The sequence below is a fragment of the Limanda limanda genome, chromosome 7 (assembly GCF_963576545.1).
Source record: "Limanda limanda chromosome 7, fLimLim1.1, whole genome shotgun sequence".
Lineage (NCBI taxonomy): Eukaryota > Metazoa > Chordata > Actinopteri > Pleuronectiformes > Pleuronectidae > Limanda > Limanda limanda.
In genome coordinates, this window is record NC_083642.1 from 3,361,593 (window position 1) to 3,387,330 (window position 25,738).

General features: G+C 43.6%; 3 protein-coding genes across 4 annotated transcripts in view; 1 reads left to right on the forward strand and 2 right to left on the reverse strand.

Annotated features, from left to right (window-relative positions):
- Positions 1–716: 716 nt before the first annotated feature.
- Positions 717–8,980, reverse strand: pip4k2ca (phosphatidylinositol-5-phosphate 4-kinase, type II, gamma a). The gene is made up of 10 exons (XM_061074278.1): positions 8,631–8,980; positions 7,739–7,836; positions 6,641–6,737; positions 6,329–6,475; positions 4,384–4,530; positions 3,421–3,459; positions 3,200–3,313; positions 2,661–2,913; positions 2,466–2,569; positions 717–2,367 (listed from the first exon to the last, which is right to left on the reverse strand). Exons 1-10 carry the CDS (start codon positions 8,787–8,789, stop codon positions 2,287–2,289), a joined length of 1,239 nt encoding a protein of 412 aa, XP_060930261.1. The 5' UTR covers positions 8,790–8,980; the 3' UTR covers positions 717–2,286.
- A 6,689-nt stretch (positions 8,981–15,669) lies between these two features.
- On the reverse strand, positions 15,670–18,736 carry igfbp6b (insulin-like growth factor binding protein 6b). 2 transcript variants are annotated; one of them, XM_061075349.1, is made up of 5 exons: positions 18,640–18,736; positions 17,714–18,227; positions 16,949–16,983; positions 16,117–16,236; positions 15,670–15,783 (listed from the first exon to the last, which is right to left on the reverse strand). In XM_061075349.1, exons 2-5 carry the CDS (start codon positions 18,048–18,050, stop codon positions 15,670–15,672), a joined length of 606 nt encoding a protein of 201 aa, XP_060931332.1. In that variant the 5' UTR covers positions 18,051–18,227; positions 18,640–18,736. The 2 variants fall into 2 exon arrangements, with proteins under 2 accessions (XP_060931332.1, XP_060931331.1); XM_061075348.1 differs by lacking the exon at positions 18,640–18,736 and having other exon boundaries at positions 17,714–18,284.
- Positions 18,737–23,045: 4,309 nt separating this feature from the next.
- Positions 23,046–25,738, forward strand: part of spryd3 (SPRY domain containing 3) — a 47,867-nt gene continuing 45,174 nt past the window's right edge. Inside the window, exons 1-2 of the mRNA XM_061075136.1 lie at positions 23,046–23,120; positions 25,453–25,580. Coding sequence (XP_060931119.1) covers positions 25,453–25,580 — 128 coding nt within the window. The 5' untranslated portion in view covers positions 23,046–23,120. The remainder of the gene's footprint in view (positions 23,121–25,452; positions 25,581–25,738) is intronic.

Consider the following 25,738-nt stretch of genomic DNA (forward strand, 5'->3'; position numbering starts at 1 on the left):
ACACGACCTTGTTTTTACTTTTGTGTTTTTGTGCTTCTTCTGTGTCTTTATTAGCATCAGTGCACGTACTTGTGTTTATGTGTATGACTTTTACATCAACCTGTGAGGGCCTGCAGATGGAAACTCGCCCGTGTGGCTGAATCTGGCACATCGACATGTTGGAATCACGTTGATGAACGTTCATCGTCCCTTTAGAACATTTGTAATAATCCGACAGCGACTGACAACCTGAGGAAACATCAGCTGCAAAGTAAAGTCGAGTGTAAAACTTCGATGCATCTACAATAACAGAACCAGACCAGAGATACAGTTCAAAGAAACTCAGGTCAAACTGAAAATGTTCAAGAGGCCAAGAACATGTTTTATGAGGCCACTGTGACCTTTGACCTCACAAATCAGTTTTAATATGTTATAGAGACAAGTGGAGAGCGTTTATGATTCTCATCTCCAATTGAACCGACACCTTCAGCATCTACATCATGAATCCAAGAGGAACAGAGTCAAGCTGCAAATCCCAGGTGATGAGGTTTGACCTCCTGAATCCTACAAGTTAACCCGAGAACACATATATGGAGGTCATTATGTCCTTGACCTTTGACCTCTAACACTGGTACAGACTTGAAGAAAGTGTCGAGGGTGTCAACAGATGAAATTCTTCCTCCTGCAGAAACATGCAAACACAGGAAAAACATTTTCCAAAAAAACGAGTCAAACACTTTTCAGAAATTCTTCATAAAATATATTTTGGTCAAAAAGCTGATTTGCAAAAATACAACATGTGCGATCAGGGAGTGGCTGCATCGTCTCACTGTGTTAAGGCGAACACGCACACGCTACTGACATGTAGTGTTACTGTCAAAGGATTTAACACAGCAGCCTGGTTAGCTCTACATCGTTACACTACACACACACACACACACACAACACTTCCTGCTTCTATTGCTAGGCCTCTGTTTCTAAATCTTATCCTATGACAATGATTCACATTAGCGCATGTTTTCCACGAAGAGGGCGACTGAGTCATTTTTTTTTTAAAACGTCAGGACTGATCCTGGTCGTGAACGCCGCTTCAGCTCAGACGCTAAATAATAAGATATGTTCCCCATTTAATCACCGAGCATTCAGACCCAGTTCAGAGCTGATGGGGTCGTGAGAGGTCAGATGTCAGGTGGTCGACTTCCTGCTCTTTATGCAAATCATCACAACTCTCATTCGAGTTGGAAAAGCAAATCCTGCCGTTTTCTACCCAGTTCACAGATGTCACCGTTTCTAAAAGTCAACTCAGAGAATATTTGACATGACATCTTTTTTCAGTTACATTTGAAAACCCAGATGTGCGACAGCCCTGGTGTGTGTGTGTGTGTGTGTGTGTGTGTGTGTGTGTGTGTGGAGGAGAAGCTTGAGTCATTATGTGTTGATCCGTGTCAGAGACGTCAGCTGACTTGTCTCCAGGTTCACACACTGATAAGAATGTGGCTCGGACCTCAGACCTGGTTCAGGTTCGTTCAGACCGGACCACTTCGGATCTGATCCCTCGGGACAGACGCTGACATCAGGTCCAAACAGGATCTTACTGAATTTATTAGAACATTTTGTCGAGTTTGTTGGAAACCAGAATCCCATCAATTCAAATTCTGGTTTAAAATAAAAGTGCAAATCCTGCTTTGATCCCACACGTTTGGCACGGTCAACATTCACCCTGTTATCTACCCTACACCGGTTTATCAAAGATTATTCTACGATTTAAAAAGGAACAGTTGGACACGTTGGGACTTTTTGGCTGAGTTAGAGGAGAAGATTAATAACTAGTTTGTGTGAAGGAGTGTTTGGAAGTGGAAGGTGGAGTGAGAAGAGCGTTCTTCTGGAAGACGTGACCCATGGTTTCACACGCCAGAGTCTAAATAAACTGTCGTATCCTGTTCATATTTAATTTAATCTTCTCTTCCAACTCTCAACGAGAGACTGAAAATCTGTTTCGTTCAAATTTAGTTCGTCCTCAAGAACCACAGCAAAGTGAAAAGGTCAATACTCTTGATCCTTGATCTGTCTGACAGTTCCAACACTGATCCACAGCAGTTTGTTTCCACGTACCCTCGCTTCCTTTTAGAGTGCTGAACATTTATAAGAAATGCGATTTTTTAAATCTTAAAAATAAATATATGCATCAGAAGTCATACATTTTGTAGTCGCGCCCCAGATCCGCGTGTGCAATGACAATTTCGGGTCAGTGATATTATTGACTTTTAGCTTCGGCTGGATCGGTTTGTGGGCGGAGCTCCGTCACCGCTACGCAAAGATGTTTGAGATGAAGTCTCGGAAGCGTTTGGCGTACTGCTCCGGGTGGACCGTGGAGATCTCAGCTCCGGCCTGGAACAGAGAGAGAGAGGAACAAGAGAAACTCATCATTCATGTTCATCACATCGTGCATTTCATCATGTCACAGTATGATGAAATGTGTTACGCACCCCGTGTTTGACGGTTTTCGCAGCGTGAGCAGCTTTCTTCTTGGTGTCGTACTGAGTGAGGACATCGATCAGGCCCATGAAGTAAACTTCCCTCTGAGGAGCTCCTGAGAACAGACAGCGCTATTTAACACAACAGCTCCCGTAGAAATCTAAACCAGATCCTGAGGTTCCACACGCTGTCGGACCGCGGCTCACCTGAGCAGCTCCTGATGGCGTACACGTCCACGTACGGGTCGAACTCTCCGGGCCCCAGAGGTTTGCAGGAGGACATGTACCCAGCGATTCCCTCCGGAGAGGTTCCATAGGATCCCACCCCGGCGCCGTTCTCCGCCTCCGGCTCCTCCTCGTTGGAAACCTCCTCGCCCTCGTCCTCCTCCCGCTCAGCTCGGCCCACGTCGTGGATGCCGAGGAGCAGACTGTAGTCCATGATCTTCAGCTTCACCAGAAACTGAGGAAAGAGATGAAACAGGCGATTAATCCAAATCTATCAGCATCAGTTCTGATTCTCAAGTAACTCCTCAAAACGATCTTAATGTTTTCAAACTGTCTGGACCTCGTAGGACTAATTACTGCAAAAGAAGACAAACAGTTTCTGCTGTAGTTTAATGTCATGATCTCTAAATCCAGCTCCGTCCCTGTGCACTGAATCTCCTTCTTCCTCCACTGGCACTCAGGCCGACTGGGCCGACAGCGCCACCGTGTGGTTGAGTTCTGCAAACAAACATGTCGCCCACCTCCACGTCTCGTTTCAGCTTCTCCATGACCTTCTCCTTCTCCTCCTCGGTCACGAACACCTTCTGCATGTTGTTCCTGAAGTCCATGTCTTTGAAGGTGGGAAGCTCTTTACCCTGAGACACAAACACTCAGAGTTCAGCAGGAGGTTTGAGGTAAAAAGGCGACAGCTGCACAGATAATAATCTGATCAAATGAAAGGAGGAGAGATGTTTGAATTCACCCGTTCTTTGTCACTTGCTTCTCGAGCCACTTGAGAGCCCTGCAAGGAGAGAGGTGTAAAGATCATGGCTCATACGTGTAACATGCAAACAGATCAAAGTCCAAGCAATAAAAACAGGATCAACACAAATCTTTCATGTTATTCAATGAGTTATCTATTCTAGGGACATAGAAATTGTTAACTCTGATAAAACAGGTGAAAGGGGGAATTCTTAAATCTCTATTTACAAAGTGAACTATGAATATGGATAATTTTGAAAAGTTGCTGACAAATCCTAATAAATCTTTTGTCGCAAACGATGCAACTTAAATCTTTAACCACACAGAGCAAGTAAATTCAGGGATCCCTCACATGTGACTCTCTGAGGTTTCTACATATTTTTACCTGTTAAAAGGGTTTTTAGTAGTTTTTCCTGACTCTTGTTGAGGGTTAAGGACAGAGGATGTCACACCATGTTAAAGCCCTATGAGACAAACTGTTATTTGTGAATGTGGGCTATACAAATAAAATTTGATTAATTGATTGATTGATGTGAAGTCCGTCATAGCTTCTTGAATCATAAGATCACATCTGCAAATGCGTTTCTGGCTGATGTACCTTGAAAAACCAAATCTTCACACATCTATCTAATAATTCTAGAACTCTTTGTCTGTCTGTGGCTCTGTGGTACAGGAGATACAGATCTATGAGACTCAGTTCTACTTGCTTGTTGCCTCAATTCATTGTAAGAATCCGTTTACATAAAGTATATCTATGTCATCTGTCAAATAACTCCAGAATTCTGTGTCTGTGTCTCATATCTGTAAAACCGTTCATCAGTTCATCTTTTCAGCTCCAGTGTGAAACAGCCTCTAAGCTTGTATCTCTAAGTCTGGACTTCTGCATGTTGTAGTGAGGCACTGATGTTGTTGAGGAAGTGTAATTAAAAAATAAACTAAAGCTCAGGCTGTTTGTTCCTCTCACCTTCAGGTCGTACTTCCTGTGCACCGGCAGGCGGTGGCTGAACATGTTCCTCATGACGATCAGGTAGGTCTCCTCGCTGTCCACGCCCACGCGGTACATGCCCAGGAACTGTGGCAGCAGCGTGCTGCCGTGGCACTTCACGATGTGCTGCCGGGACCGAACCACACACACAAGGGCTTTAGTGTCAATGTGTATTCTAAAAGATTAACATGCAAATAAGAAACTACAGCAACAGAGAACAGGAACTTCAGCATCTAAAAGGTCACTGAGGATATAAATCAATGAGTGAATCCATCCAGGTGAGACTGAAGTTAGAAGAGACTTCAGACGGATCTGGTTCAGTGGCGTCTGAAACACGCTGGACCAGCAGGAAGTTAAAGACAGAAGGAGCAGGTGAACCAGCAGGAAACTACAGACAGGCCCCCCCCCCGCAGGTCACATGCATTCATGACGGAGATGAATACAGAACTTTTTGCCATTTGGATCTTAGGTTTGAAAATCTGTTCTCAAGATGAAATCCCTTCAACTGGCAAACATCGAAACCTAAACCTTCGATGTCTAAAAGCCCAAAGTACGACCACGACTCCGGCCTCTACAGAAGACACGACATGTTTCTGTGTTTGTACGAATCTGATATTATAAACTTCAACCTGCAAACGATAACAATGAGTTCATTCAACTAAATAAATACACACACAAGTGAACACACTGGGAAACAGAGCTTCCATTTTCCTCCTCTGCCTCTCGGCTCCGGGTGGGAAGTGGAACCACAGAACTCACATTCCTCTCTCAGCTCTCAGCAGCCACACGTTCACTCAGACACATCTACAGCCTGAAGTGAGAGAAACAAACACTTTCTGAAGCATCTGCTCGACACAGAGCTGAAGGTGAAATAAAACCAAAGGAACAAATCAAACAGGTGAAGGAGTGTCGCCTCCCTCTTATCTCTGTGTGCAACTGTTTACACGAGCAGACGCGTGTAGATATGAACTTATGAATATAGCTCAGTGGTGCTGCAACTTTCTCTCCCTTTCACCCACAGGGAGGATCAGAGGCACCTTAAAGCCACAATGGAGTCTGGAGTTTCTCCTGAGTCTTTCTAAGCTCACATCTTCTCCTCATTCCCACTCTCTGGATCACTTCAGGGGAATACAAGGATTTCAGTAAGGGTGGGAATTGGCAAAAATGTGACGATTCAATAGTATTGCAATATTTGGGCCACGATTCAAAAGTATTGCGATATTGCGATACTGCGATATATTGCGATTCGATTCTGCGATATATTGCGATTCATGTCCCCCATATTATTCAAAGGCATTACAAAAAATTAGTAAATTAAGACTGCTCAACTCACTTCAAATGTCCCATTCAATTCTGTGAACAACATTGTCTTCTACACATTAACTGAAGTGCAAAAACTTTGTCCTTGAACATTCAGGACACAGGACCTTTGTAATTATTTTCTGAATAGGAGACCTCTCACATGAACACTGAGCTCCCAGCACATAACTTACAATTATTTAAATACAATACAGTAACATCAAGCAGACATAATAGAGTAACATAAACCTGAGAATAATCATATAAATAAGAGTAACCTAGAGCTTCAATCAAATTGAGAAAAATAAACAAATGTGTACTACTAGAGTCCAGTCGGCTGCAAGGTCATGACCCAAAATGTTAAATTCATTTGGGAATATTGGCATTTTTGTTCAGAAAAAGGAGTTGGTCAACATGCTCAGATGTTAAAGTGCTCCTCTGGGCTGTTACATTTATTTATTTTTTTTAAATATTGCAATACTTTGTGCTACAGTATCGATATAATCGCGGGCGCAAAATATCGCGATACTGAACAGAATCGATTTTTTCCCCCACCACTAGATTTCAGTGCAGGTCTGAAAGCTGCTTCATCAGCAGACTTCTCGTTCAGCCCCTCCCTCCTCACCTGGTGATACTCGGACAGGATGCTGTGCATGTCGGCCACGTCCTCGCTGGAGATCTGCTTGACCACCAGCGTGCGGTCGTAGGAGTTGAGGAGCAGAACCTCCTGGTCGTCTACGCTCCTCGATGGCGGGCTGCGGGTCAACGACACCTGGACGTCGGAAACACACAGATGAGCAGAGAAACCTCTTCACATGAACTAAAGAATCTGCCCATTTGGTCATTATCAGGGTTATTAGCTCCTACAGTCATGTTCCTTTGTATTTGGTCTTGGTACTTGTCTGCACACTGAGCACGTCATCAGCACATCACAAACCTGATAGTCCAGATCCTCGATACCAAAGCGTTCCCTTAGGTTTCTGAAGACCTGAGGACAGTACTCTTTGAATTTGAAGTGTCCCGGAAGGTTTTCTCTGCAAAGGGAGAGAAGACGGGAGAGTGAGGACAAGGAGAGTGAGGACAAGGAGGAGGAGGACAAGGAGAGTGAGGACAAGGACAAGGAGGAGAAGGAGGAGGAGGAGGAGTGGGCTGATGCAACATTTTCTGTGCCGAAACACAAACAATCAGATGTTTCATTCTCTGACAAAAAAAAGTCTTAAAAATGTAACATCATCATCAGCAGGGGTGAAAGTAGAGTGAAGTTCTTTCTCCGACATTCAGAGCTTCAACTCCTGCGTCATGTCCCTGAACACACATTCAAACGCCTGCACCACCAGATATGAAATCTATAACTTGTAATGGAAAGACACACAAAGTGAAAATGTGAACACATCCCACAGCCTTGATCTCCACTGAAGTTTGAATGATGCAGTGCAGTTTGCTTCATGAGAACTTTCAGGCTTTAACTCATCGAGACACTTGCATTTCCCAGTGTTCAAAACCAGACTGGATGAGTGACACATAAGTTGAACCCATAAACTTTACGAGAAACACACTTGCATGATGCAGCACATTCTGTAACTTATGATTATTCTTTCTTCGGTCTGGCAGAGCAGAGACATCTTCACGTTGACCTCTGGTGGCGACGTTCACCAAAACAAAACACCCATCTGAATTTATTACAATTTAATATTGTTTGGTACCAAGGTCAGATTTGTTTCCTGAAAGCACCAGAGGCAGTGAGACATGAGGAGGATATATATTTAGATCTATATATTTTATTTACTATTTTAAATTTTTGATATTCTATTTTTTTGTTATTCTATTTTATACTATTTCTATTTTTATTAAATTTTTTTTGGTTGAAATTACTGAGTATTGCTTAAAGAGAGTGTGTGACCCAAGTATTTCATTGACAGTGACTGCTTCATGTTATCTCTGTTCATTTGACAATAGAAAATCTTGAATCTTGAATGTTGACATTTGACATGTGTGTTTATTAATATCTATCCATGCACTGCGTTGTGAGTCTTACTTGTTGAAGAGGTGGTTGTTCACTTTGATTTTGGTGTTGGCCTTGAAGTCGTCGGGGAGAAGCATGACAGGAACAGGAACCTGGTTGAGATCATTGATCTGCAGAAAGAAAACACAATCATCATAGTTACTTAAAATCAATCAAAACTAATCATGTGCAGACTTTAATCAAACGTCAGATAACAGTCTAATATGTTCATGTTTTTGAATGTCTTGTTTTGTCCAAACCCTGAAGATATTTAGTTTTACTCTGATGACAAGAGAAGCAGGAAGTTCTTACATTTGAGAAGCTGGAACCTCAATTATTGTTTTTTATGTTTATTTAGTCACATACATGTTTCATGCATGTACCAGTGGTTTTGGGGTATTTGTGTAAAATGTATAACACATTTGATTCTGGTCCCTTAGTGCTTGTATCCATGTTGTATATGTATTCATCATATCTGTATAATGGCTCTAGATCTACTGTATGTCACGTACTAATATATTTATATATGTAATAAGAAGAATACATGTTATAATAGCAATAGTATAAATATATAGTATACATATAAATGCAGTAATGTCCAAGTAATAAGTTAAGTAAATGAATAGTTGTGATGAGTAACATTCGTGTTATGATATGAATGTTCAACCGAGTAATGTTATGATTATTTCCGTGATTAGCTTGAGCACAGACAGGCAGTGGTGGACCCGGGGGTCTGTGGGGGTCTGTGGGGGTCTCCATGGGGGTCCTCTGGGGGTCCAGGGCCCAGGTACCGGGACCCTGGGCGGACCCAGGCCCAGAACAGCCCCTGGTCCCCGGCTCACCTCCCGTCCCCTCCCCGCTGAGCTCCGGCTACCTGCGCTAGCCGCGTTAGCTCCGTTAGCTCCGCGGCGGCTCAGCGACTCACCGAGTGGTTGACGCCCCACATGAAGACGCTGAGCTGGGGGTCGCTGGCCCGGAACACCTTCACCTTCTGCTGGACGAAGTGCTTCTTCTTCGTCTTGGTCTTCGGCGCCAGCACCACCATCGGGCTGGAGGCGGCCCCCGAGTTCCCGAGGGCAGCCATGACCGCGGCGGAGAGGCTGGGGCGGGCGGGGACACTTCTTCCTCCTTCACGGAGCTTACACACCGGTCTCTCGCCGCTCCTCCCCCCGGGTCCCTCGCACCGACGAGCCGGGGTCACCGGTCCAACTCCCGCTGAGTCACACGGTCCTCGGGTCAGCGGGTGGACTGCGGATCCCTGGCGGACGCTGCGTTTACCGGGTTTGTTCTGAACGTCTCCTCCCAGCGCCCTCCGTGCTTTTATAAACAACGTGTTGCGCCTGAAACTGACAGCTGACAGCGGCCAATCAGAGCTGCGATGCTGCGTCATGTGACATTAGAGGGTGGGGCTTCGCAGGGTAAAGTGGCGTTCACGGTAGGATCCACGGTCGGAAATATCAGACATCTTTGTAAAACTTGAAAAACTTGTTCCAAACCGTCCAACGTCAAAACAAGTACTTCTTTGTACTTTATCTGTACTTCCTTGTACTTCTGTGTACTTCTTTGTACTTCTAGTCAGTTTCAGAGGTTTACAGATTGTGATCAGACTGATTATTCACACACTTTATTTCAATACTGTAATGATTCTAAATATGTTTAAAATATATATAAACGAAATGTGTTTTTTCTGTTTGTTACTTGTTTTTCTTTGTTTCCGTCGTCAATGAATAATTTTAGACCTCAGGGTAATTAGCATACGTTATTGTCAATATGTTTGTTTTGGTCTTTTTATTTTAAAATGACAGTTCATTTTATTATTTTAACCATAAACTGCAGTGAACATGTGTTAATGATATGAATGAACTAATGATGCACGGGGACAGGGCTGTAATCTTCGAGGTTCTTAAATGTCAGAAGTTTTCTGTATTTGATTCACTGTATTCTGAAGATGGCTCTGAACTATTGGTCAGAAACATAATCATAAATATAAATAATATATATATATAACTAAAACTAAAATGATGATGATTGGATGTTTTGTGTCTGGTGTCACACCAGCTCCTCTACACAACTTATTATTGCAGTCGGGCTCTTCACAGTTATATGATTTGATCTGAGACGTCATGAGATGTTTAATAGAAAAGTTCTGCTGCAGGTTATTTATTCTGTTATATAACTCAGTGACAAAGTGCTGGGAATCACTGGTTAGATCCGGTTTAATCATATCAACAGTAAAATTGAAAAGACACAAAAAGTATCATATTTCCTTCTTAAATGCAGTTGAGTTGAAGTATAAGTGTATATTTTCTTACTCTTTAAAAAAAAACGTATGTCATTATTTTCAGATGTTATTATTATTATTACCATATTTCAGGATATAGTATAGCTATACAGCTCTGAACATTTTTCAGAGCTGTTTTGTCTTTTAACTGTTTATGTGCACACGGATCCTGAGAAAAGTTTATTCCTCTATATGTTTTACAGATGTGGCTGGAACTAAATAAATAAAGTTGTAAATGTGACTCACACACAGTAGCTGTGCATTAAAGAGATGTTTAACCTCCAGGGGGCAGAAAGACCCCAAAGCAAAGTGTCAGCTTCAGGTTTTGGGGAAACCAACTTCACTGAGCGTCCTGCAGAAACACAGCTTTACATCTTTCAGATTTCTCAGATGTTGCACGTCCATGAAACTGTGAAAGAAAGAAAAGAGCAGCAGAGTAAATTTTGAGGTATAAAAAGTTGAACTGTGATTGGATCATGTGTTCAGATGAGGGATGGATCTTTTCATTCGGTTAATACGTATTTAAATGGCTTTAACTTTGACTTTAAATTGTCTCGATGACCAATCAAAGTTCTTTACATTACAGTTTTGCCATTAACAGCCCAGCACGGAGGTCAGTATCTTGCCCAAGGACACTTCGGCATGTGGAATGAGGAAGACTGGGAATCGAACCACTGACTGCACTGGTCAGACCTGCTCCTTTCCGCCTGATGTAAATGAGAACTTCAGTTACTTTCCCACTGGACCCGTCTTTATCTTTCAATACCAATGTGCCACAGCTGCCACTGATTTATAAAACTAAACTCTGTAAATTTCGACCCCTGGTTAAATCTTTACATCACGTGTGTTCGCTGCCGATAAACAAATTAAATGACCGAAATGTAAATACCTGAAACCTTATGAGGCCCAAATCAATGCAGGATCCTTGGTTTCAACTCTCGGCTTCTTTCCTTGATACAAGCAATGTGAGCGTGTTTTTAAAACATATGAAAATAATTCACAGTTTCTGACAAAGATGAGCTTTATCATCGGGACCTTTTCTAAACTTTGACCCTGAGAAATGACTCACTCTGATCCAGGTGCATCCCAGACTCTCGTTGTATTGTGGAATATGAATTCTCTCTCTCTCCTCACATCATAGTTTAATCTCATCCGCTCGCTGCACAGAAACGAGTCACAGAAGAAGTAGGACATGTGCTGGAGTGATTCCACAAAGGATCATGCTTCCTCCTTCACTCAGTGCGAGGCCTTCATTTCATATTATGCATCGACAATGGGATATTCTATGCTGTTACCTTGGAAACAGGCATGTGTTGAGTCCCCGTGTGGAGACGGGGGAGAGAATGATCCTTTATGTGCCGGGTAATGGCAGAAAAGCAGCATGACTCTAATGTGCTCTAATGTGTCTTTTCAGTTCCACTGCTGGCGAACGGTTGCTCACAGTAAATGGATGTGAAGCTTTTCACATCAGTAATAACGTTCCTATGATTCAGAGGAACTCAGAGACTTCTCTTTATTCTCTTTTCGCTGAATGAGGTTCACTTCAGAAGTGACTGTGCAGGAAGGACGGACCTGTTCTCTTCTTCCTGTGCTCTCCATCCTCATCACCTTCATGTACATTTCTTCTTATGACATATTTACAGTTTGTGTTGCAGCCGTGTTGAAGTTGATTTATTTTCACATTCTTTATCGTTGTTTTTATTTGCCTTTGTGAGCAGGTGCCGTCCTCGGGTTTGAGGGCCGGCTCTGACCTGTAAGTACAGCGAGAGGAGTGACACGTTTGCTTTTGCAATAAATTACAAACAGTGACTCTGAAAACTCTTTGGATTCATTTCTTTGGGACGTTTTGGCGTTGGTGGTGGTGACGGTTGCTCGCCAAGATCCTTCAGCCATCACTGCGTTCATTACCCTCTAGGTGAAGCTGCCTCTCTGGTTCCCACTACGGCCCTAAAGACACAGAGTCGTATCAGCCAGCTAGAAATCAACGTAAGACAAAATTACTTATAATCTCCTCATCCAGTCAGCTTCTTGGGCATATTTTCCAGAGATGCTCACAGCGACTTTATCTCCTCAGGAAACTTGTGTAAGGCACTAGAACTAGTAGAACTACCTAAACTGTAGATCTATGAATAAACTCTCTCGGGTTGTGTCAATGGAAACCAAACCAGTTGGCAAACCCCAAAAGCCGTCGGCTCGACTCTTTACAGAAAGGACGAGGAAGTATCCTGGTCAAAAGCTCCCATCCACTCTTCTGCCAGTTTGAGCCTTTGAGCTCTAGGAGGCGCTATAGAGTCCGTCCAGCAACTTAACATTAATTTAAGAAGTCCTTCATACAAAGTGCCATCAATATCCTTAACTCTACGAAGTGACCAAGAGATTTACCCACATAAAGTAACATGAACTGACTTTAAATCTATCATATGAGTTCGTCCACGTGTTTGTTTTACTAATTGCTTCTTTGTTTTTGATGTTTTTTCTTGTGTTTGCAGAAGATGAATTTCCACCTTGTTCGACTATAAAGAAACATTCTGTTCTGTTCTGTTCTATTCTGTTCTATTCTGTTCTACTCTATAGTCATAGACTGTAAATAACGATGGACAACAAGTCTCCGCCTCTTCCCACTTTCCTGAACTGGAGCCCAAACTTCCCGGGGATTAGCGCCGCCATCTTGTGCCGTAGGAGCCGGAGTCCGAGCAGAATCAATATAAGGGTGGAGCCTCGGCCCGTCCAATCCAGAGTCAGTCTCAGCTGTCAATCATCAGACAGACTTATCAGAAACACTTGAAAACTCATCAGAACAGAAACAACTACTTAAAATCATTTCAGATGTACGTAATGATTTTGGTTCATGTCCCATCTGTTAATATGAAGGATGCTGGATTTATGACCTCTGCTGCAGTCCGCCACCAGATGGCGATCAACATGCTTCACATTTGGGGAGCGGTCATGTCGTCCATCTTTGTTTCAGAGCACATCTCCATCCATAACCTGCACCCCCCATCCCTCATCCTCGAGAGGGTCTCTGGGTGGAGCTGGAGCCAACCCCAGCTTCTTGATATATATTCTGTGGTTTTAATAACAGCTACGTCTTCACGACTGATTGGACGCTCCAGTGACGTTAGGGAAAGTCGACGTGGGCCGTACGACGATTAGCATGCTAATGTCATTAGATACAACAGGTATAGAAATAGAAGCAAAGCGACGGATCACATCAGTGTCGGCTGGAGACGGCGAAGGTGAGTAAAGAAATGAAGTTCGATGCTGAGCCTGAACTTAAAACTGGTGAGTAAACAGCATCATTGATGGTTCAACTGGGAACGAATCCCCTTTCCTCTGGTCACAGAACCCACCAACATCTGGATAGATTCAATGAACATTTCTTCCAGGTCAGATGAGTAGAAAGGTTTTCTATCGACTGTGATCATAAAACATGACATTCAAGTGAAAGCGCTAATTTCTTCTTCTTTAATCCGAAGTTATGACGAAGACTGAACTTCCGGGCGTTGTTGCGTAAATAGTCGTGAATGTTTGTGTATTTATTGTGTTTTTATCTGGGGAACAACAAATGTTTGACGTCATATCCTGGAAATGTAAAACTAACAAGACAGCAAGGTGAGAGAGCTTCTCAGGTTCTGGTGCATTCACAACGTCAGACAAGACGAACTTCTCTCTGGTAGCGGAGTCGACACGTTTAATAAAGCTGCAAACTTTGGTGTCAAAGAGATATTGAATGAAATATAAGTATAATTGCGAATGGGTGCAAGCAATTATTTATGTAAACCACTCGCATATAAAAATTCTTAAGACTGAAATACTTGAAAGTCTTTAAGTATTATCAGCAAAATGTAATTTGAGTTCCAAAACAGAAATTCATCATGTGAAGTATCATTTGATCAAATAATACTTTTATTAGCATCAGTGATGCATCATATCTCGTGTGATGATCTTTTGTCTTATTGTAAAATATGAATCTGTAAAGTAAATAGTAAGTATTGCTGGAACATAAACTAAAATATGATTAAACTAGTTAAGTAAAAATACAAGTACCTCTACTAATTTCAGATTAAATTAACTCTACTGCCATTTTGTGTTATATTGTCTGTTATTAACTCAGCATATCTTGAATGAAATATAGATGTTAAATCACAGGAGGCTCCTGAATAATACATATCAATAACAGCAGCATCATTCAATTCTGCTTCATGTGCATTTTATTGAAAGAACACACTCAACACCTGTTGTTATATTAATATATGTTTTATTCTTCTCCATTTTTATTATCATTAAGTTTTATTTTCATATTTGCAAATCTAAAGGTCCTTTGTGCACAGACCTGTCATCACGGCACACACACATCGGCACAACAAGATTGGTCAGAAAGAGATAAATTCTAATCACACAATTTAATCACACAATTTCATGACTTTTGCAAGACTTGGGAAAGACGAACTATAACAATAACAAATTTGATCTTTTTTATTTTTTATCCCTCCATTGAAATCAGAATTTATAGTATGATGTGCCAAAATAAAGCGTACTAGTAACATGGACATTCTGAATTCTCAAATGAACAAAGCATAAATAAAAAAAGGAAATTAAAAAACATGAGATATAACCATAAGATGTACAGCAGTTCATAGAATAGAGCTCTGATGAATGTGAAGTGAAGTTTTGCCATAAAGGTGCCTCTTCCCCTAACATGAAATAAAATAATCTCTGTCTTTAAATAAGAAACTGCTGACAATATAAAAATACATGGCATTGTACTGTAGTTCATTAAATAAACCAACAATTCATATATAAAATATTATATTGACGTGTATAAAAATATGCCTTACAACTTTTTGAAAAGGGTAACAGCCGTAAGCTTTTTGTCTGCCACTTCAGAACACACAGTCGACCACAAAAACTCCAACATATGTACAAACAATCAACTAATAAGCAGTCAGAACGCCATTTTGACAAATAAAATGAACAGAAGCATCCAAGATCATATTCTTATGACTATGTTTTCTGACTTTACACATATATAAGATACTGTAAGATTCAAGCAGTACTTGATGGAAATACATACTCAAAAATAAATTAATAGAAAAGAAATATTCTGTGGATTAGGTATACGCTGAGATCAGTGTATCTTTGGAGAGAGGGAGAGAGGACGGTGAGGGAGACACATGTTTCAAACGTCTTGTGTCACATCACCTGCGTAACAGTATTTCAGCCCACTGAGATCAGAACGAGCACAGGCAGTGTCAGCTATCCTAAAGTAAAGAGGAAAACGAAAAATCTACCAGAAAGCCAGGACAAGAGCCAAGGAATATAGAGCTCACTCTGAGTGCTAGCGCTCGGATCACTGAGGCGGTTCACGCAGAGCGAACGTGAGCATGCAGCGTGTCACCGGACGACGCAGAGGACGCTGCTGCAACTGTTGCACATTCAGGCAGATGTTGTTGTCGCTGTGACTGTGAGAGTGTGTGTGTGTCTTGCTTCTACAGAGGACATGAACGTTAACTGTTGTGGATTTCCCATAGGAAGTGGTTTATCCCTGCTGCCTCCTGTCTAGGCAGTGTCTAGCACAAGCTAAAGCCAACCCCTCTCCCTGTGCTCCTGCTGCTCCTCCGCCACCTCCTCCTCCTCCTCCTCCTCTTCCTCCAGGCTCAGAGCAATAGGACAGACTCATCCCTCACTCCCCATCGCATGGTAAAGTACCATCTTCGCTGGCACGTGAGGGCACGGGCGTGCCCAGCTCGTCCACGCACCAGCAATGGCCACGCTGCATGCCCTTGGAGGAGCGGCACTGTGGAGATGAAGAGACAGAGAGGGAGATGTTGAAAGGGAACGGAGGGCGGAGATGGAGTGGGAGAGTGGGAAAGGTGGTGAGAGAGGAAGAGAGAGAAAATGATATGTCATCATAGCGCAGTCCCGATTCTCCGTGCCCACAGCTGAGACGCTCCGAGGGAGAAGTGTCAGTTCTCCTCAGCCCCGGTGGCCACAGACAAATCTGTGGAAGCAGAAATCTGCAGTGGAGTGCAACTGACACCGGGTCAGTGCAGCAAACACACACCATCACATCACATCCAACAAAGTTCCAGTTGTTTCATGTGCATTCAGGTGACTGGGAATACTCTACCTGCTTTTTCCTGTAGAAGCCGCGGGTGTCACAGTTGGGGATGTAGATGTCTCGGTCGGACTGGAAGATGGTCAGCTCCAGACCCCTCAGGACGATGTTCAGCAGTTTGCGGCAGGGAGCCTGAAAACAGCAATGCAGAGTGTGTCTTCAAACATCACCAGAGGCAAAGAGAGAAGACCTGTGCCCCCCCGCCCCCCCCCCTCAGCTGATTGGCAGAGATCCCCTCCGATCACACAATCTGTCCATGTGAGGATCAGCCGCTGTGATGCAGCAGCAGAGCCCGGAGCAGGGGATATGTATATTTATATCAGATGCCACATATTGTATAACATTATATAATCATATTGTTACACAATGCTTTGGCTTTTCAGGTCACCGGGAGAAGTGACTGTGCGTTTTTGTGTCACTTTGTGTCACTGAGCGGTTTCATCTTCGTCGTTTGTGCAGCTGCTGTCGTTCCCACGATGACGATTTCAGCTCAAATGCTGCAGATCAGCTTGTAAAGTCTCAATAATCTGTGGCGGCAGCGGCAGACTTGAAACTTTCCTGATTCACATCATGCTCAATTAGTTCTGCCGCATAGCAGCGCACACATCATGCACCACAATGCATGGCTTCAGAGCAGTGTGTACACATGCCACTGCAACACCCGAGCCAGCAGAGGATCTGTGCTGCTAACTCTCCACAACGCAGCTCGACACACGAGCCTCTCCAGCACGGCTCGTGTGTATTACTGAAATCTGGGTTATGAAAAATGCTTTACACGAGCCATTCAGGCAAGAGTCCGTCAGCTTCACTCATCACAGGCTGTGAAATAAGAGCAAGAACTTACTTTTTCAATGTCACCGCTGTGTGAGGGATGAGGACCTGAGGGGAAACGACACAGCAGCATGAGAACGTGACGTGAAACCATCTTCAAACCACGTCCAATGTCACATTTCACATTGTCACACGGAGACACAGATGAGCTCTATCTGAGGACGGACACCGAGACACCGAATGTCCATCAGTGTGTCCTCTTCACACAGTTAATCGCAGTATCTCCGTTTGAACAGTAGATGGAGATCACTGCAATGAAAAGCTGCTTGATCAGGATGTGACACTGTGACAGTTTCATTCTGAATTCTCCACAGAGAGAGAACGACTTGTAGGACAGATCACTGTCACTGAAATGAACAAATCATATAAAGGTGCATTTTAACTTAAACACTGTTTCTCAATGAATCATATTCACACCGAGGTTGGAATCATTTCAGATTGATGACAGGACTGTAAAGACATTTTTGTCGCTGCAGAGGAGACTTGGATTGTGGAGGTTTGCAGATGTGCTGCACAGAATGCATGGAGGCTTAAATGTCACACACACTAACTGCGCTTTCTTTTTGTTGGTGAGTGACACAGCATCACATGCGATCTATAGATATACAGGATTCTCACTACGTATATAATCATGTGGAGGTGACATCTTTACAAACCACTGTGCAATGCAAGGCTACCTGCAGCTCCCATGCATGTGCATCTCTAGCTGCATGCATGCATGTACGTATATGTGCATACGTGATTTCATGCACGTGCGTGTGTATATACAGTATCTTACCTGTGGGGGGGGGCTTCTCAGTGGGACTAGTCCTGCTGTGCTTGGCGCAAATACCCCGTCCCTGCAACAGAGCCTGGAGGGGGCTGTGCTCCCGTGGGGGGGGCACACAGCGGAGCCCCTTGGCACAGCTCAGTGTGTACACACCACAGGGCTCTCCCACGGCCAGCACTGAGGTGCTGCCGGCAACATTATGGTCCCTGGGGGGCCGCCCTGCCCCCAGTGGATCCCTGCAGGAGGGACAGACCTTGAAGGGCCCCAGGCGGTTTGCTCCGCTCCTGGATCCGCAGTGAGCAATCAGCAGCAAAACAATGGCTGTGAAGTTAGAAAGGATAGGCATTTTCTGTCCAGGTCTTAGGTTCTTCACACTGTCACTCTCTATCAGTTAAATGTGGCTGGTGCTATTTCTGGATGTATATTTCTCTCTCTCTCTCTCTGTCTCTCTCTCTCTCCTTCCCTCGGTCTTCCTCCTGTTTCTGCACAGTAGTCTTCCTTGGTGCTTTGCCGGTTGAGTCCCCTGCAGAGCCAGAGGAGACAAATGGAGATCGAGAGAGAAACAGCAAAGCACCAGCTTTTAAAGATCTGAAAGGCGGTGATAGAGAGTGAGTGAGTGAGTGAGAGAGGGAGGGAGGGAGAGAGAGAGAGAGAGAGAGAGAGAGAGGGGGGGAGAGAGAGAGTGCACAGTTATGACACCTTCAGGGGCTGGGACTCAGAGAGAGAGAGAGAGAGAGAGAGGGAGAGAGAGAGAGGGAGAGAGGGAGGTGGCAGGGAGGGAGAGAGCAAGTGGGGGGTGGATTATGTTCCTTTCAGAAATGATCAAAATCTCTCTCCACCCTTTCCTGTTCCACTCTCACACATACGTCCTCTTACACATGAAAAAGTAGTTGTCATGCTCAGATATTTGCACTTTCTTTCCAGTGGTCACAGACCGGTTCGCCATGGAAACTGAAACCAACGTGCGTGAGCCTCCATCAGCGTCGCAGCTGCAGAGTCATCGTCCCCAACGTGTGCACGGCTGTTCGCTCCTGGTGGAGTCCTGGAGGTGACGGAGGAGGAGGCGGCTGATGCTATAGAGATTCATGATTGGTCACGTATATATATCAAAGTTTGGAGAACACTGGAGGAAGGAGCTGGATGCACAAATGTTAGAAGTGTGAATTACTTGATATATGAAGTGAAACTGTCGTCAAATCACTGCTGAGTCAGAGAGGATCTGCTCTCAGGTCAGTCGGGCTCTGGACCACATCACATGTTGAAGTAGGAGGGCAGCGGACACAATTCTTTGCCAGTCGTTTGAATTGCAAGAGTAATCATCTGGATGATTAGGAGGAGGTGGAGGAGGTGGAGGAGGTGGAGGAGGTGGAGGAGGTGGAGGAGGAATCACTTCTTCTGCAGGAATGCACGTGGAGAAGCCAGAGTGAGAGAGCTCATAATGCAATCCATCGCTCCACTCAGCCAGTTAAGATCCTCTGTACACGGGCGCCTTCGTCAAAAGATCACAGCACACACACACACAGAGACACACACACACACACAGAGACACACACACACACAACACAGCTGCAGAGCCAGAATGTTCTGTGTGGATCACAGGGAACCGTTAGAATCACTGGAACGTCACATCACACCGTGTTTATGATATAAGACACTTTTCATTATTAATAGTAACTTAAATGTATCTTGAATTTTAAAGGATCACGAAAAAAGCTTTGACGCAGTTTACTGAAGTCGTTTAACAGCATTGATGAGTGTGTGTGTGTGTGTGTGTGTGTGTGTGTGTGTGTGTGTGTGTGAACCAGTTGTTGCACAGTCACAAGGGAACTCGTCTTTCTTACAGGGACAGAGTGAAGCAAATAATTAACTTTTAAGTTGAAGACACGTTTTAAAGTAAGGTTGAAGTTAGCTTAGGTTAGGTTCGTGTGTGTGGTCCAGGGAATTACTCATGTTGTGGGGACCTAAATCTTATTACACAATCACATGATCGGGACAAACATCAAGTCCCCAAACTGTAAATCATTACATTTTAAGGTTAAGACATGTTTGAGGGTTAGGGTGGGTTTAGGTTGGTTTAATTTTAGGTTTATGTTAACCTAGGCTTAGGCAACTATGGTTAAGGTTAGAGTAAGTCTCCAGGAAATATTTGCGTTTGTGTGTGTGTGTCTGTGTGTGTGTGTGTGTGAACCAGTTGTTGCACAGTCACATTAAGGGAACTTGTCTTTCTTACAGGGACAGAGTGAAGTAAATAATTAACTTTTAAGTTGAAGACACGTTTTAAAGTAAGGCTAAAGTTAGCTTAGGTTAGGTTTGTGTGTGTGTGTGGTCCAGGTATTACTCATGTTGTGGGGACCGAAATCTTTTTACACAATCACATGATCGGGACAAACATCAAGTCCCCAAACTGTAAATCATTACATTTTAAGGTTAAGACATGTTTGAGGGTTAGGGTGGGTTTAGGTTGGTTTAATTTTAGGTTTATGTTAACCTAGGCTTAGGCAACTATGGTTAAGGTCAAAGTAAGTCTCCAGGAAATCATTGTGTGTTTGTGTGTGTGTGTCTGTGTGTGTGTGTGTGTGAACCAGTTGTTGCACAGTCACATTAAGGGAACTTGTCTTTCTTACAGGGACAGAGTGAAGTAAATAATTAACTTTTAAGTTGAAGACACGTTTTAAAGTAAGGCTAAAGTTAGCTTAGGTTAGGTTCGTGTGTGTGTGTGGTCCAGGTATTACTCATGTTGTGGGGACCAGAATCTTTTTACACAATCACATCAAGTCCCCAAACTGTAAATCATTACATTTTAAGGTTAAGACATGTTTGAAGGTTAGGGTGGGTTAAGGTTGGTTTCATTTGAGGTTTATGTTAACCTAGGCTTTGGCAACTATGGTTAAGGTCAAAGTAAGTCTCCAGGAAATCTTTGCGTTTGTGTGAGAGTCTGTGTGTGTGTATGTTTGTGTAAACACAGAATAAAAGTGTAAAAGCAGAAATGTAGAGCTGTCTGGTGGAGTCCTGCTGAGGAATGAATTCCTCTCTTATCTGGAGTCCCGTTGTCTCCGGTGTTATCTGCTCTGGCCTCGGTGCCACGAGTGACAGATGGAACGTGAACTCAGAACAGACCATGAAGCACAAGCAGAATTAGAATATAATCTTAGCGATGAATTTCCACCATCGAGCAACAGCAACTTGAAGCTTTAGGAATCAGTCATATTTGTCAGCTGGTTTGATAAGATGTCAGGTTTCATAATGTCAGCCTGAGCTGGAGGTTATGGTGACAGGCCGTCTTCACTGTCTGCTGATGTTTTATTTATTTACTAATTTCCAAATCTCAGTCTGTCTGTCTGTGACCCACATATCTCCGGAGCCGTTCATCCTATCAGCTTCACACTTGGCATGAGTATTGTTGAGGGTCAAGGGGGGGGTGCGCTGTTGAATTTGGTGCAATTTGAACACGTGATACGATCAATTTTCATAAAATTTGAATATATAGGTGACCAGCGTGACTGGGACTCATCCACGTGGCTACAACAGATTCTTAACCATCTTCTTTGTCTTTACTTTCCACAGCTCAACTGTAGTTTGCTTGCAGTCAGTTTTAGAACAGGCTCTGCTGTAGTCTACCAAACCATAAATGGATTAAATGTTATCTATTATCTTCAGATGAATTGATGAAGACAATGAGGTGTTTCCTGACTTGTGAAGTGAGCGGGAGACACAGACGACCTTAGGGGCGTGTCCTCGCTGGGACTCAGGACCACGTGAGGCTCTGACATCAGCAGCTCGTTGCTCTGATTCATCTTCATCAGGAATCACCTGCCGGCTCCTGTTCCCTTGAGCTCTGGAGCTGCAGCGCTCCTGTGTTTCCACATATCAGGAGAATGTTCCAAGAGCCACGCCAGACCAACGGGAGCTGCCCTGGATTCTTCAGTTTTCCTTCCTCCTCCAGGCAGCCGCACACGTGATCTCTTCCTCCTCTCTGCCTCGCTGCCTCAGGTCTGTGGCAGTAAATCTCTCTGCTGCCACCTCTGCTCACAACACATCCCAGATCCTCACAACCCCTGAGATAGATAACTAGATTGACTAGAACATGCAAACCTCCGCCAAGGCCCAGAACCTGAACCTGAACCTCACCAAACCGTACTCGACCCTAAATCTGAACCTGAACCAGAACCAAAAACCTAAACATATCCTGAACTTCAACCTAGACCTACCTGTACCTTCAACCCAAAGCTACAATAATCATATTCTAAACCTGAACCTAAACTTAAACAAACCCAAATCTAACCTGAACCTTCTTCTTCTTTTTATTCTATTTGGCAGACTAGACGCTGCAATGGCGTGTTGCTGCCCTCTACTGTAACCGTCATGTGTTCATACTGACCAATACTGTGCAGAGAGTCCATCGGTTTCTTCATTCTGGTCCAGATGTCCAGGTTTAGTAGATCACAGTAAAAATAAACTGTTCCTCCAGTTGCTCCCAGGTCTCTGAACAGTTTCCTCTTTCGGACAAACACTTCTTGCGTTGGATGAGGATCAGTTTTACTGTCTCTGAGTCTCCGCACCTACATTTGGCATCTGGGTGTTTAACCAGCATTGACCTAGAATAAAGTGGTACCTTTAACTTAAGAATGATCTTACCCTTAACCTTAACATACCCCTAACTTTAACTAAAGCTAAAAATACACTTAACCTAAACATAACCTAAACATGGCCCTACTTTTAACCAAAACTAAAAACGAATCTACACCTACACATAGCCCAACTTGAATTAAACCTAACACTAAACCCTAAAATACCCCCTAACCTAAACATACCCCTAACTTTAACTAAACCTAAAAATACACTAAACCTAAACATAACCTAAACATGGCCCTAATTTTAACCAAAACTAAAAACGAATCTAAACCTAAACATACCCCAACTTGAATTAAACCTAACTATCCACTAAACCCTAAAATACCCCCTAACCTAAACATGGCCCTAACTTTAACCAAATTTAACAAAACATCATCCCAAACATACTTATAACTTAAACATAAACATGAACCTAATTATAACAACAACTAAAAACTAACCCTTACCTACCTGTAAACGTGTGCTAAACCGTTTCTTAACCACACACACACACACACACACACACACACACACACACACACACACACACACACACACACACACACACACACACACACACACACACACACTACACACACAAACACACACTACACGCACACACACACACAGGGAGCCACAGGATTGGCTGGATTCCCGTCGCCACTTCTCACGCCTCGCTGTGATTGGCGCACCGGCCCGTGACGTCAGTGCGAAGCGCCGCACTGCAGTTTGTAAAGTTTGCTGTGTCGCGGGCGGACCGATGGACAGAAGTGGGTCCGAGTCCCGGTAACCGACCGAGCCCCAGGTACGTGTCCCCGGCGGTGTCCCCGGTGGTGTCCCCGGTGGTGTCCCCGGTGACGTCCCCGTGTTGTCCTCGCTGCTGGTAGAACCCCCCCCCCCCTGCCTGGTTCCCACTGGGACTCGGTCTGGAGCGGAGGAGCTAACAGGCTAGCTGCTAGTGATGCTAGCTCCTGTCGAGCTCTGCGTCTGATCCGCTGAGTCAGTTTCTAGAAGCTGTTAAATGATGAGTCAGTTATTAACCGCTGGGCAGAGGGGTTAGCATGTAGCATGAAGCTATGCTAACCTCCATGCTAACCTCCGGGATCTGCACCGGCAGCTGTTAGCTTCTCGAACCGTGACAGCGCTAGCTGGATGTAAACACTGGCACGCCCACTTTCCCCCCTCGCGTTTTAACGTTGGACTGGAGCTGAGCTACACAACTATTCAAGATAGTTTTCATCACTAGCAATATAACAAAAGCCTAAGACATGAATTTATATATATAATGAAGTATAATGCGTTACACAGTGTGAACACACTGTTGATCAGGACGGACTGAAGTGCTGTAGAACAACACTACATGTCATTTGACAGAAGCTTTTATCCAAAGCGACTCACAATGAGTGCCTTCAACATCTATGAGTGATGTTCAGTATGTTGCCCAAGGACACTTCGGCAGGCAGATGGTGAAGATTGAGGATTGAACCGCCGACCTCCTCTGGCCTCCCAGATGTCACGTGTAACTGAGCACATCAACGAAATAACAGTGTTTATAGCATTGATTAGAAGAAACAATTTGCATGAATTGAGGAGTTATGTCAGTAATGTAGAATATGTGAGGAGACGTATGGTATGTAAATGCGAGTGAAGTGTCTAGGCCCACAAAACACTTCAGACGTGATACAACAACAGAAAGAAAACACAACATCTCGGTGTCATCCAAGTGTCTGGAAGCACCAACATACAAATTCCACAAGAAACAGCGTTTTAAGCCTAAGAGTCGACGACCAGAATCAGTGATGCTAGCGGATGTAAGGATGTGAAAGTTCGGTTTTCCTGTGTGACCTGGTTAACGTGCGTCCGAGGAGGATATCAGAACATTCAGACCTAAAACCTGTTGTTTGGAGTCCAATATGAATGTCGGAGCTTACTTAATTAATATCTTCTGATATAAACTTTTATATTCCAGATATAATTCTTTGGGCCATATCGTCTCTTCCTATGTTGGATTCTTTTCTCTCCTCAGAAGGTTGATTTGTTTGTGGAAACAATATCAACCCTGAATAGGTATTGATACTATATTCAAATGGGTAATATCTTCATAACAGCTACACAAAATTAATATAGTCCCTCCTGACTTTTTTTTACTTGTTCACGCCTACACACACAAACACAAACACACACACACACGCACACACACAGGACACACCCCTAAACTCAAAATTAGGTAAAAACAACATCATTTCGTGAGGCACATGTTTTATTTGCACACAAAGTGGGGAAGTGAGATCCACATTCGATGACATTTGGATGTCGGGTGTGAATAGACCCACTTGATCTGTCCATAGTGACAGATTCTCTCAGGATGAATGTGAACACCAGGTCTGAACTGGGCCAGAGTTTCACGTGTTCGTTTTTAAATCCTGTGACAATAAATCAAATGCTGTCATCAGAATCAGCTTCAGTGACAGTGTTGTTTGTGCACACTGACTTTGTGGTTGTGCGTACACCCAGCTCCAGGACTGATGTTCATGAAGATACACAGGGACTCACATATTCAGTTTATAAAATAAGTGAATATTATCATCATATTATCTTGAACCAACGGACTGCAGCTATGCTCGTCTCAGACCCACTGGAGCTGGAGCGGCGTCTTATGAAACGCTTTTCAAGGATTGTTGCTTCACTGCAGTATTTCAACACTGAATTGAGCAGCTGCCTTTTGTTGAATTTTTCCCTGCCCTTGTTCGCTGCTAATCCAAAATATGCTGACACGTCAACTACACAGCTGTAGAGAGTCTCTGCTTTATTATGGCTGCGTAGCACTGAAGCCAGGACCTTTAGACTAGATCCAGAGTAACGTTTGATACCTTATTGCAGATGTATCAGTGTGTCTGTAGGTGATAGTGAGAAAGTAGGTTTGAGGTGTCACCACAAGTATGCTGTCCAAATTAATTATATTAATAATGAGTCTATCATGTGTCCAAATTCTACGCTGCACAAGTATGAGGGAGAAAGGTTGAATGAGACACAGACAGACAGGTTTCTGTAACTGTAACAGGCAGGAAACACTGCACAGCAGACTGAGCTGAACGGTGACGAGCTCATATCTGACGGACCTGTTTCTGTTCCTTTAGATGGATGACATCAATGTCCTACACCACAGATGCCTCTTGAATCTAAGGCGTCGAATCAGAGACATTGGGGACGGGCGCCCGGCACAGGAGCGATTCATGAGGCTGCAGAAAGATGGAGACGCTCTCAGGTCAGACGGCTGCTCAAGGTTCACTGGGTCTGCAGAGGCCTGGAAAAACAGTTTTATAGATACATATACATTTATTAACTCTTTATGCTAATTGTCTGTTTATTTACTTGTGTGTTTTTATAAATTAAATGTATGTTTTTTTAACCAGCAGGCGGTCA

Excerpts from the sequence above, each read along its gene's own strand:
- igfbp6b (XM_061075349.1), bottom strand. The coding sequence starts at position 18,050 with ATGCCTATCCTTTCTAACTTCACAGCCATTGTTTTGCTGCTGATTGCT. Across the intron at positions 16,984-17,713 it reads TGAGAAGCCCCCCCCCACAG|GTCCTCATCCCTCACACAGC; the intron begins GTAAGATACTGT and ends GTTTCCCCTCAG. Across the intron at positions 15,784-16,116 it reads GCTTCTACAGGAAAAAGCAG|TGCCGCTCCTCCAAGGGCAT; the intron begins GTAGAGTATTCC and ends TCATCTCCACAG.
- pip4k2ca (XM_061074278.1), bottom strand. The coding sequence starts at position 8,789 with ATGGCTGCCCTCGGGAACTCGGGGGCCGCCTCCAGCCCGATGGTGGTG. Across the intron at positions 3,314-3,420 it reads AAGCAAGTGACAAAGAACGG|GGTAAAGAGCTTCCCACCTT; the intron begins GTGAATTCAAAC and ends TTTGTGTCTCAG. Across the intron at positions 2,914-3,199 it reads AGCTGAAACGAGACGTGGAG|TTTCTGGTGAAGCTGAAGAT; the intron begins GTGGGCGACATG and ends CTCTTTCCTCAG.